At 46.3% G+C, this 16,617-nt stretch overlaps 1 protein-coding gene across 1 annotated transcript; it reads right to left on the minus strand.

Moving 5' to 3' along the window:
• Positions 1-303: 303 nt before the first annotated feature.
• Positions 304-15,978, minus strand: LOC144888633 (tubulin beta-4B chain-like). Its single transcript, XM_078767249.1, has 4 exons — positions 15,813-15,978; positions 11,078-11,186; positions 8,485-8,595; positions 304-1,463 (listed from the first exon to the last, which is right to left on the minus strand). Exons 1-4 carry the CDS (start codon positions 15,867-15,869, stop codon positions 403-405), a joined length of 1,338 nt encoding a protein of 445 aa, XP_078623375.1. The 5' UTR covers positions 15,870-15,978; the 3' UTR covers positions 304-402.
• Between the last annotated feature and the right edge of the window lie 639 nt (positions 15,979-16,617).

The following is a 16,617-nucleotide window of genomic DNA, read 5'->3' on the forward strand; positions in this document are numbered from 1 at the left end:
CCGACAGTGTAGCATTATAGCATTGAGTTATAGGGCAAAGCATTATATTTCAAAAAAAAAGTTGTCTGTGACTTATAACAAAACTAGGTGGATGAGCTTGTTAGGCGACAAGAACAAGGATATTAGCTTTTTCTTCAGGTCCAAATCCAGATCCGACCTATTAATCGGATACAAAACGTAAACTGTTCAGCCTGGTGTAGGTATGCTCTCTACCGAGTGCCGTTCTCGTTAGAAATGCAATGTAAAAATGCCTGTGAAAGATTTACCACCAGATGCAAATAATTCAACGGCAAAACCAGCATACTTGCTTAACATTTTTATTTGAATGCGCGAGTGATCTTTGAAGAAGGAAAAAGATAAACATAATTAACAAGAGAAGGAGGAAGAAGGAGACAAAATGCATCAAGCCAACTCCTCATCGCCTTCATCTTCAAAATCTCCTTCATCTTCCGCTGTGGCATCCTGGTACTGCTGGTACTCGGAAACGAGGTCGTTCATGTTGCTCTCTGCCTCGGTGAACTCCATCTCATCCATGCCCTCGCCCGTGTACCAGTGAAGGAAGGCCTTGCGCCGGAACATGGCGGTGAACTGCTCCGAAATGCGTTTAAACAGTTCCTGGATGGCCGTGCTGTTCCCAATGAAAGTGGAGGACATCTTGAGACCACGAGGTGGGATGTCACACACTGCGGTCTTTACATTGTTTGGGATCCACTCCACAAAGTAGCTGCTGTTCTTGTTCTGGACATTCAACATCTGCTCATCCACTTCCTTCATCGACATTCGGCCACGGAAAATGGCTGCCACAGTGAGGTAGCGGCCGTGACGTGGGTCACAAGCAGCCATCATGTTTTTAGAGTCAAACATCTGCTGTGTGAGCTCAGGAACAGTGAGTGCCCGGTACTGCTGACTACCACGAGCCGTAAGTGGGGCAAAGCCGGGCATGAAGAAGTGGAGCCGTGGGAAGGGAACCATGTTGACGGCCAACTTCCGCAGGTCAGCATTGAGCTGTCCAGGGAAACGCAGACATGTGGTCACTCCACTCATGGTAGCAGACACTAGGTGGTTGAGGTCCCCGTAAGTGGGGGTTGTCAGCTTGAGGGTACGGAAGCAGATATCATACAGAGCTTCATTGTCGATGCAGTATGTTTCGTCGGTGTTTTCTACCAGTTGGTGTACCGACAGTGTAGCATTGTAAGGCTCCACCACAGTGTCACTGACTTTAGGTGAGGGCACCACACTGAAGGTGTTCATGATACGGTCGGGGTACTCTTCACGGATCTTGCTGATGAGGAGCGTACCCATGCCAGACCCCGTACCACCCCCCAGAGAGTGAGTCAGCTGAAAGCCCTGCAGGCAGTCGCAGCTTTCAGCCTCCTTCCGCACCACATCCAGCACAGAGTCCACCAGCTCCGCACCCTCAGTGTAGTGACCCTTGGCCCAGTTATTTCCTGCACCACTCTGACCTGAACAAGCAAAGAAAAAGAAATTAAAGACAAGTGTCATGGCACTGCACTTTCTTGGCGAATTTCAATAAATACCTCACTTTGAAAGGGGGAATTCTGACAGCTCACACAAGTGTCAAATTGACATTGAAACAATCAATATTTGAGTGGTGGTTACTTACAAGCTTCATAGCACAAATTAATTGTTAGCTCAGTTGCTCACTGTCAGCCAACCTAATTTGTAATAACAACACGTGCAAATATGCCATTTCATCAAACATTACATCTTCAAAGTACACCCACACGAGAGTGTTCATTGTTGGGAAAAATTCCAGGGGCATCGAAAAGGCCCCTTTATAAAAGGGTATGTACCATAGCTTGTAGAAATTGCCAAACAATAGAAAATAAGGGACATTCAAAAAAAAATCTCGCAGGCATGCTGGACTACCCTTGTGTTCTTAAGGCCTCAGTCACACCGGATCGTACGATTTCTGGATCGTGCGATTGATGGCAATCTGGCCGAGGTACGACCAATCGTCAATGTTTGCTACGCTCTCCATTTGCGATCGCAAACAGCGATTGGTCTTAGGGGTCATCGTACGATTGGTGGGACGCGTGGTTGTGCGATCACCAACGATTGGAGAAGATCGATTGCAAGATCAATCGTAGGTAATCGTGCGAATAGTGGTGGCGATCAGCGACCAATTGTACGGTCAATCGTGGCGACTTGCGACCGCTCGGACAATCAATCGCGGCGACCTGCGAACGCTCGCAGGCTCGATCGTGAGGTTGAACGCCAGGTGGCACCGCCAATCGTCAGGTGGCAGGACCAGTAGCACGACCAATCGTGCGACTACTTGACCTGCGATTATGCACGACTGGTGGTGCGTCCATGCACGACTGGTGGTACGACCATGTAAGACCTGTCTGCGACCTCTTACGATTTGGAATCGCAGGTCAGAAGTTTTGAACATGACCATCGACCTTGCTGCAACTGATTTTGCTCTGGCGATCACCCACGACCTCTGCGACCTCTGCGACCAGTCGCGCGCTCTTTCTACGATTTGCCCGCGATTCACAAAATTTTCGGTCGCAGCTGGCTGGTCCACGCATGGCTGGCGGACTTCCTCTCTAGTGGCCCTGTGGTCAACGTGTGGCCCTGAATGGGTTTCTCTCATCCCCCCTTCCTGTTCAGGCTGGAGTTCCCCAAGGCAGTGTTCTGGGCCCTGTGCTTTTTCTGGTCTTCATCAATGATCTCTCTGACTCTCTTGAAAATCCTCTCCATCTCTTTGCTGATGACTCCACTCTCTGCCGCTCCATTCCTCATCCCTCAGATCGGCAGTCTGCAGCCTCCTCACTCTCTGCAGACCTGGACAAAATCACAGACTGGGCAAACAAGTGGAACATGTCTTTCAATCCTGACAAATCTCACACTCTTACGATGTCTCTCCGAAAAGACCGACTGGACAACCCTCCCATCCACTTTATGAATAATCCTCTCCAAGAAGTTCTGTCACTCAAGCTTTTGGGTCTCACTATCTGCCATGATCTTTCCTGGGAAACCCACATTTCTAATCTGGCCTCCAAAGCCAGTCGCCGACTGGGCATCCTCCGTCGTGTGAAGTCCTTCCTTGGCACACCTGAGCTCCTCACCACATACAAGGCTTTCATCCGCAGCTCAATGGAATACTGCTCTCCCCTCTGGGCTGGTGCTCCTGCCTCACACCTAGCTCGTCTTCACGCTGTTGAAACCAAAGCGTTCAGAATCATTGGAATCTCCCGCGATGAAGCCAACTCCAAGGGCCTCTCACTCACTCACCGCAGGCAGGTAGGTGGTCTTTCCGTCTTCTACCGACTCCTCTCTGGCCTTGCCCCCCCAGCTCTCTCTGGGCTCTGTCCCGCAAATATTCCTACAGGTCGCACAAGATCTGCCTGCAACCCTCTTATGGTTAAACTGCCAAAATCTAGGCTCTCTGCTCACCTTCACTCTTTCATTCCCCTTTTTCCCCGCCTCTGGAATAAACTCCCCCACTCCCTTCAATCCCACTCCTCCCTCCTTGTCTTTAAAACAGCTGTTCACCACCATCTCTTATCTTCCCCCATCTCCCTGCACTCAAATGTTGTTGTGTTTGTGTGCTTCCCCTTCTCTCCCCATCTTGTCTTCCACTCCCTCTTTTTATATATTTTGTTTGTCTGGTTGATTTGTTTGTGAAGTAAATGTTAGCTCTTTCACGTGCCTCGATTCAGTATACAAAAAAAAAAAAAAAAAAAAAAGCCCAGGTCGTAACCTGGTCGCAGGCCCGGTGTGACTGGGGCTTAAGAGGACCCAAGTAATGCTCTAGAAAAGTTCATATAAATGGGCACCCTATATCTGGCAAATAAAATACATTTACTTCAAGCAGCTGTTTGAATCAAAATTGGCACCCCCTTTACATTAACTTTCTGGTAGAGTTTCTGGTTTTGTTGGGTGGAGGTGGTGGCGTTTTGGTGGAGCCATAACCAAATTGAAGTCAAGTCGTTCCCTGATCATAAACTGAAATTTGTAGACAGACAAAGTCAACCAATTAATTTAACCCTACGTTTCGCTTCACTTGCACGGGGTAATAGACAGTCCCTGGTTTGAGAACGAGTTAGTCCTGGACCCTATTTCTCAAAGCGGAATGAACGAACACACACCCACTGACACACAGACACACACCCCCCCTAACTTGACTCGGAATCAAGGCACAGATCGAGTCTCACCCCAGCAATTGCTGCACAACTTGTTAACAAGTGTCGCCTGCCACGCTGACACGTTGTCTCTGCCCTGCTCATCAACAATTAGGAGGTTTGCAGTCAGGAATATTAAATTTAACTGAAGAAGCACGCTAACCTTATGACATGACACTGACGTCATGTACATAAATTATACCAACACATCACCTCCCAACTAGGAGGCATCCGTGTGGAAGTCAAGTCTTTGCGGACTGAGATTAAAGCTCTTTGGTCACAAATAGACAAAGGCAGAGATGTCAATCTGGGTTTTGCCCTCATTATGGGCCTTATGAGGCCTGCCTTTTTTCTAATAAAAAAGGTAAAATATCAAACATTTAAACAGCCTTGGACATGCACCTTGACCCCACGGCCAAGGCACACCGTCTATCAAGACTGTCCCATTGGCATACACATGCACCTCAACCCAAAGGCTGAACACATGGTCAATCAAAACATGCATCCTGACCCCAAAGGGCCAGAATGCATGGTCATACAATTGGACCCCTCCTCCAAAGGAGTGAGTCCCCACAACTTCAACACCATGCCGTCACGACGAGGGCTTATTTTTCTCTCATCAGGACAACATACTGCAAATTGTTTATTTGTGACCAACCGAAGCCGTTAATATACACAGGTTGAACCCCCTAACTTGACTAGGAAGCAAGGCACAGATTGAGTCTCACCCCAGCAATTGCTGCACAACCTGTTAACAACAAGTGTCGGTACAATTGATGTACATGACGTCAGTGTCATGTCATAAGGTCAGTGTGCTTCTTTAGTTAAAGAAAAACAAAAAACAATTATATATATATGTACAGTCACGTGAAAAAGTAAGTACACCCCATGCAAAGTTTTGACTTTTCAACATATTTCAACATACAGCTATTTGATCTTCATTTTAACAATATTGATAGATAAAGGTTATATAATATAACAAATATCATGAAACATTTACATTTTGTAGTCCATTGTATAATTTAAATAAACATAAATGCAAATTTCGCACGTGGAAAAAGTAAGTACACCCTTGGTTCTCATAGGTGGTATTGCCCCCATTTGGCAGAAACAACCTCGAGTAGGCGTTTCTTATAACTGTCTCCCAGTCTCTGACATCGACTGGGAGAAATGTTTGCCCACTCCTCCATGCAGAATTCTTTCAGCTGTGCCATGTTTGAGGGGTTTCTTGCATGCACAGCTCGTTTCAAATCCCCCCACAACATCTCGATGGGATTTAGATCCGGCCTTTGACTTGGCCATTCCAGAACCCTCCATTTCTTTCTTTTCAGCCATTCCTTGGTGGATTTACTGGTAAGTTTAGGGTCATTGTCATGTTGCAAGGTCCACCTTCGGTTGAGCTTCAACTCTCCGACAGATGGCCTCACATTAACCTCAAGCACCCTCTGGTACAATGAAGAATTCATAGTGGATTCTATGATGGTGAGCTGCCCAGGCCCTGACGCAGCAAAGCTGCCCCAAACCATAATATTTCCACCACCATGCTTTGCAGTTGGTATCAGGTTCTTGTGGTCAATTGCTGTCTTTGGTTTTCGCCAAACATGTCTTCTGGTACTGTGGCCAAATAGCTCTACCTTTGACTCATCTGTCCAGAGCACATTGTTCCAGAAGTGCTGGTCTTTGCCTAGGTGTTCATTGGCAAACTTTAGTCTTGCCCTGATGTTCTTTCTGGACAGCAAAGGTTTCCTCCTGGCACGCCTCCCATGTAGATCAAATTTGTGCAGCCTCTTTCTAATGGTAGACTCGTGCACGTTGACATCAACAGTGGCAAGAGCTACCTGTAGGTCCCGTGATGACATTCTGGGGTTCTTAGAGACCTCTTTCAGTATCTTGCGGTCTATTCTCGGGCTGAACTTGCTGGGGCGGCCTGGCCTCAACAAGTTGGCAGTTGTTTGGAATCTTCTCCACTTGTAGATGATCTTCTTGACAGTCGAATGATTGATTTCAAATTGTTTGGAGATCTTTTTACATCCCTTCCCAGACTCGTAGGCATCTATAACCTTCTTTCTGAAGGCCTCAGAGAGCTCTTTTGATCTAGGCATGGTGTCGCCGCATACTTCAACAAGAAAGAGCAAACCAAACTAAATGTCTGAGGTTTAAATAAGACAGGTTCCTCCAAGATCCTCTCTCATGATGTTCTAATCATTTGCACCTGAACTGGTGCACCTGATTCTAATTTTAGGTATTTGAAGTAGTGATAAATGTAGGGGTGTACTTACTTTTTCCACATGTGAAATTTGCATTTATGTTTATTTAAATTATACAATGGACTACAAAATGTAAATGTTTCATGATATTTGTCATATTATATCACCTTTATCTATCAATATTGTTGAAATGAAGATCAAATAGCTGTATGTTGAAATATGTTGAAAAAGTCAAAACTTTACATGGGGTGTACTTACTTTTTCATGTGACTGCACACACACACACACACACACACACACACACACACACACACACACACACACACACACACACACACACACACACACACACACACACACACACACACACACACACACACACACACACACACACACACACACACACACACACACACACACACACACACACACACACGGTGAGCTTGAAATATGGTCATTTTTGAAATTTGTATGAAGGAAATTTAAAAATTGTATTTCAAAACAAATTATCACAAGAAAGTGAAGTACATAACATGCCATTTATTTGTGGAAAAGAACATCGAGGAGATGCGCACCATTTCGTCCGACACATTCCTCCAATCTTGGACGCCAATTATTCATGACGTTCTGCAACATGGCCACATCAATATCATTGATTTCGCGTCTGACGTTTTCCTTAAGTTCATGAAGAGTTTGTGGACGGTTAACATACACTTTATCCTTTAGATATAAATAATCACATGTAGTCAAATCGGGTGACCTCGCTGGCCATGGAATATCGCCGTTTTTGGAAATGACATGCTTTGGAAAGAGCGCCCTTACATTATTCATGGACACTCTGGTGGTGTGGGAGGTTGCACCGTATTGCTGAAGCCACGTCATTGGGTCGCTTCTGCAAAACTAATTCAGTAAAAAAGAAAAATAATAAAAATGCATGCTATGTACTTCAATATCATGAAGGAATTTATTTTGAAATACAATTTTTTATTTCCTTCACACGAATTTCAAAAATGACCATATTTCTGGCTCACCCTGTATATATACATATACATACATATTAATATTATATTAATCATATTAATAAGTAAAAACAATGTAAATAGTCATTAAGGATAATTAAAAACAATGTAGTAAAGTTATTGTGAAAGTAAATATACTGCATGTACATATGGACATAAAACAGCACAAAGGCTCTTAAACAAATCAAAATGTACATCAATCAGGCAGTCATACCCATTCAAACAGAAAGTTGTCTGTAATTGCATGCCATCTGAACTATTAGCACTACCACATCCTTAATGCCCCAAATTATTCCCACCTTTTGGGGTCAGCTAGGAAATGCTTACAGAGCAAGTATTTCACGGACCGGCTGGTGATGCCTGATGTTCGACCAAACAGGACAAGTGTCAGCGATCGCTCATCTCTTGGTGAAGGACACAGTGGTATATTTAGCTTGCAACCAATGTTAGCAGATGGGACACAAGACAATACACACCAAGCCTCATCGTACATACGAAACACCAGGGTGACAGTTTAAAGCTAGGCCATCATGGCGACTCCAAGTAGACAGCTCAAACACATGTATGCATAAGCTCCATGCTCTCTGTGAGCTCTCTAGTCAACAGCAAAATTCCAAATACCAAAGTTTTAGCACTCAATATTACCATAAATAATTAATTTACCATGTCAATGCACTTCAATGAAACATGTAACAGAGGTGGAATATCAACAACACTTCAAAAGGCGATGCAGTACAGACTCACACAAGCACTACAAAGCAGACAAAACAAGTAAAGGCACGCTAGAATAACGTCGCTTCGTTTAAAGGTTGCACACCTCCACCTGCACCATCTCATCGTCTGAAAGATGCATAAAGTCTGCACAAATGAAATCCCTGAACCTACAAATTACCAGGAACGTATCCCCACCATATAATCACTTATGGCAGCGATATGCTCCGACCTCCTCAATGAGACTAGATTTCTGGATTAAAAACAACGTACACAAACATGCATTTATTAAAGCAACTTCGGCATTTGTACCGCCTCCTCCACCAAATAGCTGCTCGCTCGAGCAAACTTGTACAGAATCGCTCGAAAAGGATGGTCTTCTTACAAACTACTCACCGAATATAAAGTTGTCGGGCCTGAAGATCTGACTAAAAGGACCAGAGCGCACAGAGTCCATGGTGCCCGGCTCAAGGTCCACCAGCACCGCACGTGGAACGTATTTCCCTGCTACAAGGTTCAACAAAGGTGTGAAACAAGCAAATTAAATATCTCTCACCCAATTTTCAAGCAAACAGCAAAGCGATGTTCCACATTAAATGCTAAATTCGATTTGTACAAAGACTTTTAGGTTTGAAACTTCTTACTCCAACTATGGGTTAACACCCGATTGGTATTATTTTATGAGGTTTCCAGGAACGCAACCCCCACGTAAAAGTGGTAGATGTGGTTATCCCATATTATTTACCTTTTATTGTTGGTCTTTCACAAGATTGGCTTAATGGTTCGAGCGTCCACTACAAATCTGGGATGTCAGATGTTCGAACATCAACCAAGTCACACGCAAGATTTAAAATGGCATGTGCTGCTTCCTTGCTCGACCTTCGTCATTTAAAACGATAGAGCACGGACAAACCACAAGATGGAGACAGTTGCACGGGCATGATGTGATGAAAGACCTCATTGTGGATTGAAGTTCCGAGGAAGGGAAGCCCTCCACTCCGGCCTAGCTCCCCCAGCTGTCCTCCAAATATTCCTGCAGGTCGCACAAGATCTGCCAGCAACCCTCTTATGGTGAAACTGCCAAAATCTAGGCTCTCTGCTCACCTTCACTCCTTCATTCCTCTTTTCTCCCGCCTCTGGAACAAACTCCCTCACTCTCTTCAATCCCACTCCTCCCTCCAGGTCTTTACAACAGCTGTTCACCACCATCTCTTATCTTCCCCCATCCAAAACCTTGATCTTTTCTACCCCCGTTAAAACACCTCAAATCCACCTCTTCCAATCTCTGACTTCACTCCTGAAATTCCGAGTAGTATTCATTTGCTTTATACCGTGTACCCCACTCCTGCCCTCTCTCTTCCACAGATATACCGCTGTCTCTGTTCTCTACTGTTGCTTGTGTGCCTCCCTCTTTGCCCCTCATCTCCCATTCCCTTTATTATATGTTTTGTGTGTCCCTTTGTATTTTTGTGTTCGATGCGTTTGCTCTTACACGAGCCTCGACTCTGTATTAAACAAGCGTGACGCCTAGGTCCCCCGTCGGGGAAGTGATGTGAGTTGACAAAGTGGAACACGCAGAAAACATGCTATGATACGATATTTCGCTCACAAGGGTCAGACATACATGGAGGTGGCCATCTTGGATTTTGACGTGGCAACCCAATTTTCAATAGCGTTCTTCCTTGTGCCTAGATACACCTACACACCAGAAGGTACTTCGCTTATTTTTCAAGATATTTCGCTCACAAGGTTCAGACATATATATGGTGGCGGCCGTCCTGGATTTTGACGTGGCGACCCACTTTACAATAGCGGTCTTCCTTATGCCGAGATACACCCACACACCAAATTAGAAGTTGGTACTTCGCTTATCTTTCAAGATATTCTTCTCACAAGATTCAGACATACATGGCGGCGGCCATCTTGGATTTTGACATGGCGACCTAATTTTCAATAGCGTTCTTCCTTATGGCGAGATACACCCACACACCAAATTAGAAGTTGGTACTTCGCTTATTTTTCAAGATATTTCACTCACAAGGTTCAGACATATATATGGTGGCGGCCATCTTGGATTTTGACGTGGCGACCCAATTTTCAATAGCATTCTTCCATATGGCGAGATACACCCACACACCAAATTAGAAGTTGGTACTTCGCTTATTTTTCAAGATATTCATCTCACAAGGTTTGGACATACATCGTGGTGGCCATCTTGGATTTTGACGTAGCGACCCAATAGATACACCCACACACCAGATTAGAAGTTGGTACTTCGCTTATTTTTCAAGATATGCAGGTTACAAGGTTCAGACATACATGGCATCAGACATACATGGCGGCGGCCATCTTGGATTTTGACGTGGGTTGCACCCAGACACCAAATTCGAATGCGGTCCTTCGCTTACGCACGCACGCACGGGAAAGCCATAGTCCCCCTTTCGCTCCGCTGAGCGACGGGGGACAAAAATAAATAAGGGAATTTGCAGTGTTATTAGATGGGAATTTTCATGAATTTATTTTTAATGCAGCTCTACCTTCACAGGAATTACAAGCAAATTTGTCCACCTGTGACGAACGATGTCAACGATTCCGGATCAAACCTTACTCACCACCCAAGCCCAATATGGTGCCGCAATTCATTGAAACTGCGAGAACCACCCACATTTATAAGGTTCCAAGTATTTACCAGCGCATTTATGGAGGTGTTAGAGATTGTCATCCAAGGACCATTTCATTTAAAATAGAGTCAGATCACATTAACCTGCTTTCTGTGAAACAGACACTCAACTACAACATGGAACGAGTATACCTACCATCTCAAAACACCCACAGGTCCAAAGGTCAAAAAATCAGGGGCATTGAAACATTTACGTTTTGCACTTGAATTCCCAACGACCACAGGTGACCACTTGATATTACATCATCAAACAAGCCACTTGAGGTTACGAGGGGAGGTGTAGGGGATGGTAGAGGATGGCGTACACACCAGCAGCCTCGTTGTAGTAGACGTTGATCCTTTCCAGTTGCAGATCACTGTCGCCATTGAACGATCCAGTGGGGTCAATGCCATGCTCATCGCTGATAACCTCCCAGAACTGTGCCAAGAACAGCAATAGCTTATTAAACAAGAAAAAAAATACCTATGTATAAAATATTTTACAACTCATTGCAAAGAAGCCGTAAATCACAAAATTGATAAACATCATTTGAAACCAAAAAAATAATAATTTAATTTCAACTTGCCCAATCAACTCCACATGCTATAAAACCACTGACAGGCCCAATTACTTGAACCATCTCGTGGGGTCGGCCCACAGCAGGTAGATTGGCCGAAGGCTGACAAACCAATTGGCCAGGCTCGACTTTCAAGTAAAGGAGATTCGAGCAGGAATTTGTAGTTTGTCCAATATGCCATCGGCATCAACATGCCTACCACCCTGACATCTTTTACAGCCAAAAAGTAATGCTCGCAGATGGGATGTCAGACTTTAACATCTGAGGGACAGGCGGCATATCACTCAACCTGCCTGGAAGCACCAATCAGAGCATCGTCATTTTATAATAAGGCTGTGAGTCAAAACAAACAAATAGGTCAAGAGTCAAGTGTGCTTCCTCTGCACCAACCTGCTCGACCCAATAAAATGTTATTAAATGAGCTTAAAGTGACAACTTGATACATATTGTCAAAAACAATCTCCTATCATAGTTTTATATAATTATCAATTGCGTATCAAGCCAAATGCAGTACAAAAACAAGATCAATCGGAGATTGCAGACCCATGCCAGGATGCATTTGTGTTTTTTAAGGCTTTTGTTTTAAAACAAATATGGCGGCCGAAACATGTGACCGATGGCGTTTTGTTTTTTTCCTCTACCAATTTATCCTTTAATGACGCTCAAGAAATTTCATCTTGATCGGATGAAGTTTTGTACTTGTCGAATTATGACGTCATAATGGAGGCACCTATGACATCATCATTAACATGTTATTCCCCATGGAGAGTTCTTTACAATGAGCCATGTCTCAATTTTTTTCTATGCAGCGCTTTCGGAGATATAGAGGTGCAACTTCTTTCGGTTTTTTACAAGATGGCACCCATACCATGTGACAGTTGCCTATGACGTCATAATCATTAAAAATTATACAGGAGGAGGTCCTTTGGGGCATGTCCTACCATAGGTGCATGAAATAAAGTCAAGTCAACTAATAAATTGAACTGATGTGGTGTGGTGTGGACAGCACAGGCCTGATGGGCCAAATGGCCAAGCTCCTTGCAACAAGCCATCCCAACCCCTAACTCATGGCCTAAAATAGTAGGCCTTGCGTAGGTAGAGACCTCTCATCCAAGTGGTAACTCCGCTGGTTTGATCTGACGGTCTCGAGCCAGGTGTGAACAGTCAAGACGCAAAAGTGGTAAGATAGACAATTCCCAGAAGGACTCTACCGAGTGCCGTTCGAGTTTAAATTTTATTTTATTCCCTTTCAAAAAGCAGTAATTTATTCACACAAGGGCAGCAAAAGGGCAGCAAGGGCAGCAAAAGGGCAGCAAGGGTAGCAAGGGTAGCAAGGGCAGCAAAAGGGCAGCAATGGCAGCAAAATGGCAGCAAGGGCAGCAAAAGGGCGGCAAGGGTAGCAAGGGCAGCAATGGCAGCAAAAGGGCAGCAAGGGCAGCAAAAGGGCAGCAAGGGTAGCAAGGGCAGCAAGGGCAGCAAGGGCAGCAAGGGCAGCAAGGGCAGCAATGGCAGCAATGGCAGCAAAAGGGCAGCAAGGGCAGCAAAAGGGCAGCAAGGGTAGCAAGGGCAGCAAGGGCAGCAAGGGCAGCAAGGGCAGCAAGGGCAGCAAAAGGGCAGCAAGGGCAGGAAAAGGGCAGCAAGGGTAGCAAGGGCAGCAAGGGCAGCAAAAGGGCAGCAAGGGCAGCAATGGCAGCAATGGCAGCAAAAGGGCAGCAAGGGCAGCAAAAGGGCAGCAAGGGTAGCAAGGGCAGCAAGGGCAGCAAGGGCAGCAAGGGCAGCAAGGGCAGCAATGGCAGCAAAAGGGCAGCAAGGGCAGCAAGGGCAGCAAAAGGGCAGCAAGGGCAGCAAGGGCAGCAAGGGCAGCAAAAGCCAATTGATCAAACAGAAATGGCTTTATTCCCAGAGCTAATAAAACGTTGCACAGCAACGAGGTAGCGGTTGCTACAATAAACAAAACCCTGGTGAGGACTCCAACGGAGCTCAGCAACACCAAGGAGTTTACCAAAAGGGTACTTCACCTTTACCACAGGATGGTAATATATATGGTAAGCCTGGTGTTGGCTTAGCGGTTAGGGTGCCGGCTTGGGATCCTAGGATGTCGCTGCGACGCTTTCGGCCCACCGCTTATCAAAATTCCAGTCGAAACCCATTACCTGGACCTGGAGCAATCACCTTCCTCTTGAGCATTCCATGTGTAAAATACCTCGACCATGATTCTGTCCTCACATTTTCACCACAAACATGCCATGCCATGCCCAGTGCCCACCCGCCGCTTCTCACTGTGCAGGCCACTGACACCCCCTTATTACTCCCCTACCCAGAGGGGACAATAGGTTTACCCTGCGTCCGGCTGCGATTATGATACGTTACAGAACATGTTCGTGTTTCTGGCCTCATTGGGTGGAGGATCATGGTTGGGGTAACGTCGGTAGGCCAAGTCATGGACGAGGACTTGTTACAACAATTTGATCCGTCTATCTCAGGTGTACAGGGAAGAGGACAGTTAGTTTGAACACGTATACAAAATAGAACTCACATCGTTCATTTGTGACGATTCATCGTCGCTTTATTGCACAACAAAACGTTTTAACCGCAAATGAATAATCAACATGTTGTAGGTCAACCTATCGAAAGTATGTCAATACAAATACAAGTAGCGTGAGTGCAGCATCGGTACTTAAAGACAAACCTTGTCTTACAAAATTGCGATTTCATGCTACCCCGTAATTTAAATTTTTACGATATTCTGTTAATCAGAAAGTTCTTACCCAATCCCCAATCATCCCTCCTCCCCTCAAACCCGAACACCAACCTCCCCCCCTCCCCACCCCCCTCTTCCCCGCTCCTCTCCTCTCGTCCCAACCACCAACAACCCCGTCCCTCTCGTCCCAACCACCAACCACCCCTCTCGTCCCAACCACCAACAACAACCCCGTCCCTCTCGTCCCAACCACCAACCACCCCTCTCGTCCCAACCACCAACAACAACCCCTCTCGTCCCAACCACCAACAACAACCCCTCTCGTCCCAACCACCAACAACCCCGTCCCTCTCGTCCCAACCACCAACCACCCCTCTCGTCCCAACCACCAACAACAACCCCGTCCCTCTCGTCCCAACCACCAACAACAACCCCGTCCCTCTCGTCCCAACCACCAACCACCCCCCTCTCGTCCCAACCACCAACAACAACCCCTCTCGTCCCAACCACCAACAACCAAGTGCACCTTTCCACCCGACCACCAGACCACCTCCTCCACCCCCCCATATCACTTTCGACCCGACCTCCAACCCTCACACCATAAATTCCCCCTCCCCGTCACGGACTCGACCATCAACCCTGCCGCCCCCACCATTGCGACCCGACCATAAACACCTCCCCTCCCCACAACGTTGCGGATCCGACCATAAACCCCTCCCCTCCCCACAACGTTGCGGATCCGACCATAAACCCCTCCCCCCCCCCCACCTCCTCCACCCCCCCCATATCACTTTCGACCCGACCTCCAACCCTCACACCATAAATTCCCCCTCCCCGTCACGGACTCGACCATCAACCCTGCCGCCCCCACCATTGCGACCCGACCATAAACACCTCCCCTCCCCCCAACGTTGCGGATCCGACCATAAACCCCTCCCCCCCCCCCCCCACCTCCCCACCCTTGCGACCAGACCATAAACACCTCCCCTCCCCCCACCCTTGCGGACCCGACCATAAACCCCTACCTTCCCCTCACCTCCCCACCCTTGCGGACCCGACCATAAACCCCTCCCTTCCCCCCACCTCCCAACCCTTGCGGACCCGACCATAAAGCCCTCCCTCCCCCCCACCTCCCCACCCTTGCGGACCCGACCATAAACCCCTCCCCCCCCCCCACCTCCCCACCCTTGCGGACCCGACCATAAAGCCCTCCCTCCCCCCCACCTCCCCACCCTTGCGGACCCGACCATAAAGCCCTCCCTCCCCCCCACCTCCCCACCCTTGCGGACCCGACCATAAACCCCTCCCCCCCCCACCTCCCCACCCTTGCGGACCCGACCATAAACCCCTCCCCCCCCCCCCCCCCCACCTCCCCACCCTTGCGACCAGACCATAAACACCTCATTTTCGCGCGCATCCTCAAAACAACCCCTCTCGTTCAATCAAAATGAACAATTTAAACAAGGGGAGTTTTTAATGAAAACGGCACCAAACATCGCATCTGAGAAGAGCGTAAATTGGAGTACAAGGTGAAACATTTCAAATGACAATATTAATGTCGACATAAGCGTAAGATCATTTACATTTCAAAACTCACCTCAGATTTTAACTCAAGATATGACAAAGACCGATAAAGGCGCAAACGCAGTAATCGACCAAATAATTAACATGTTAACCTAAGACCATTTCCCGCGTAAAAAATATATTTAACATCGAAAACATTCACAATCACCGATCGATCACCGACACGCTTATATATATATATATATACAGTATATATATTCACCTTGGCGCCGATCTGGTTCCCGCACTGACCGGCCTGCAGATGCACGATTTCCCTCATGATTGACAAGATCTCCACAAAAATAAAAACAAAATTAGAAAACCGTAAAATATAAAAACACCCGCGCACGAACTACGCGCCGGTCACGGGACTTTATTGGCTCGGTCGAGGTGTGCTGGAGACCATCCCACCCGTTGCCCCGACAACCGCACCGCTCAGCCAATGGTGTGACAGTATAAAGTTGAGGCGTCATAATTATGGGATGGAAATCTAGAAATACTCAGTACGCATGCGCAGGTTTCCTCTCACCTTTCTTTTCTATCATCTACTTTCTCTTGTACATGTTTAAACATGCTTAACACAATCGTTGTCTCGAAGACTTCGTTATTATTATTATTATTATTATTGCCAAATGATACTAATATTATTATTGTCGTTAATATTATTTATAGCATTAATTACCTCCGCCACCAAAGGTGGATGGAGGTTGTTTTCACCCCCGTCTCTCCGTTTGTTGGTGAACAAAATATCTCAAAAAGTTGTGGAGGGATTGGGACGAAACTTGCTGGAGATGTTGTGTGTCTGACAAGGACGATTCGATTTTGGTGAAGATCTGAATATGGATTCGGATATGAGAAATATTTAATTTTTTAAGTGATTCTTCACCATTGGGGGATAGGGCTAAAACCAACATAGAGCAGGATATCTCAAAAAGTTATGGACAGATTTGGACAAAACCTGGTGGACCGGTTGGGTGTGTGACAAGGAAGAATCGATTCAATTTTGGTGAAGATCCGGATCCGGATCT

This window comes from Myxine glutinosa, chromosome 13 (genome assembly GCF_964187855.1).
Source record: "Myxine glutinosa chromosome 13, kmMyxGlut1.1, whole genome shotgun sequence".
NCBI classification, from domain to species: Eukaryota; Metazoa; Chordata; class Myxini; order Myxiniformes; family Myxinidae; genus Myxine; species Myxine glutinosa.

What these genes read in the sequence shown, in the direction of transcription:
- LOC144888633 (XM_078767249.1), bottom strand. Translation starts at nt 15,869, where the DNA reads ATGAGGGAAATCGTGCATCTGCAGGCCGGTCAGTGCGGGAACCAGATC. An exon ending in GGAACCAGATCGGCGCCAAG is followed by an intron (nt 11,187 to 15,812) that starts GTGAATATATAT and finishes TTCTTGGCACAG; the next exon opens with TTCTGGGAGGTTATCAGCGA. An exon ending in GCCCGACAACTTTATATTCG is followed by an intron (nt 1,464 to 8,484) that starts GTGAGTAGTTTG and finishes TTGCTTGTTCAG; the next exon opens with GTCAGAGTGGTGCAGGAAAT.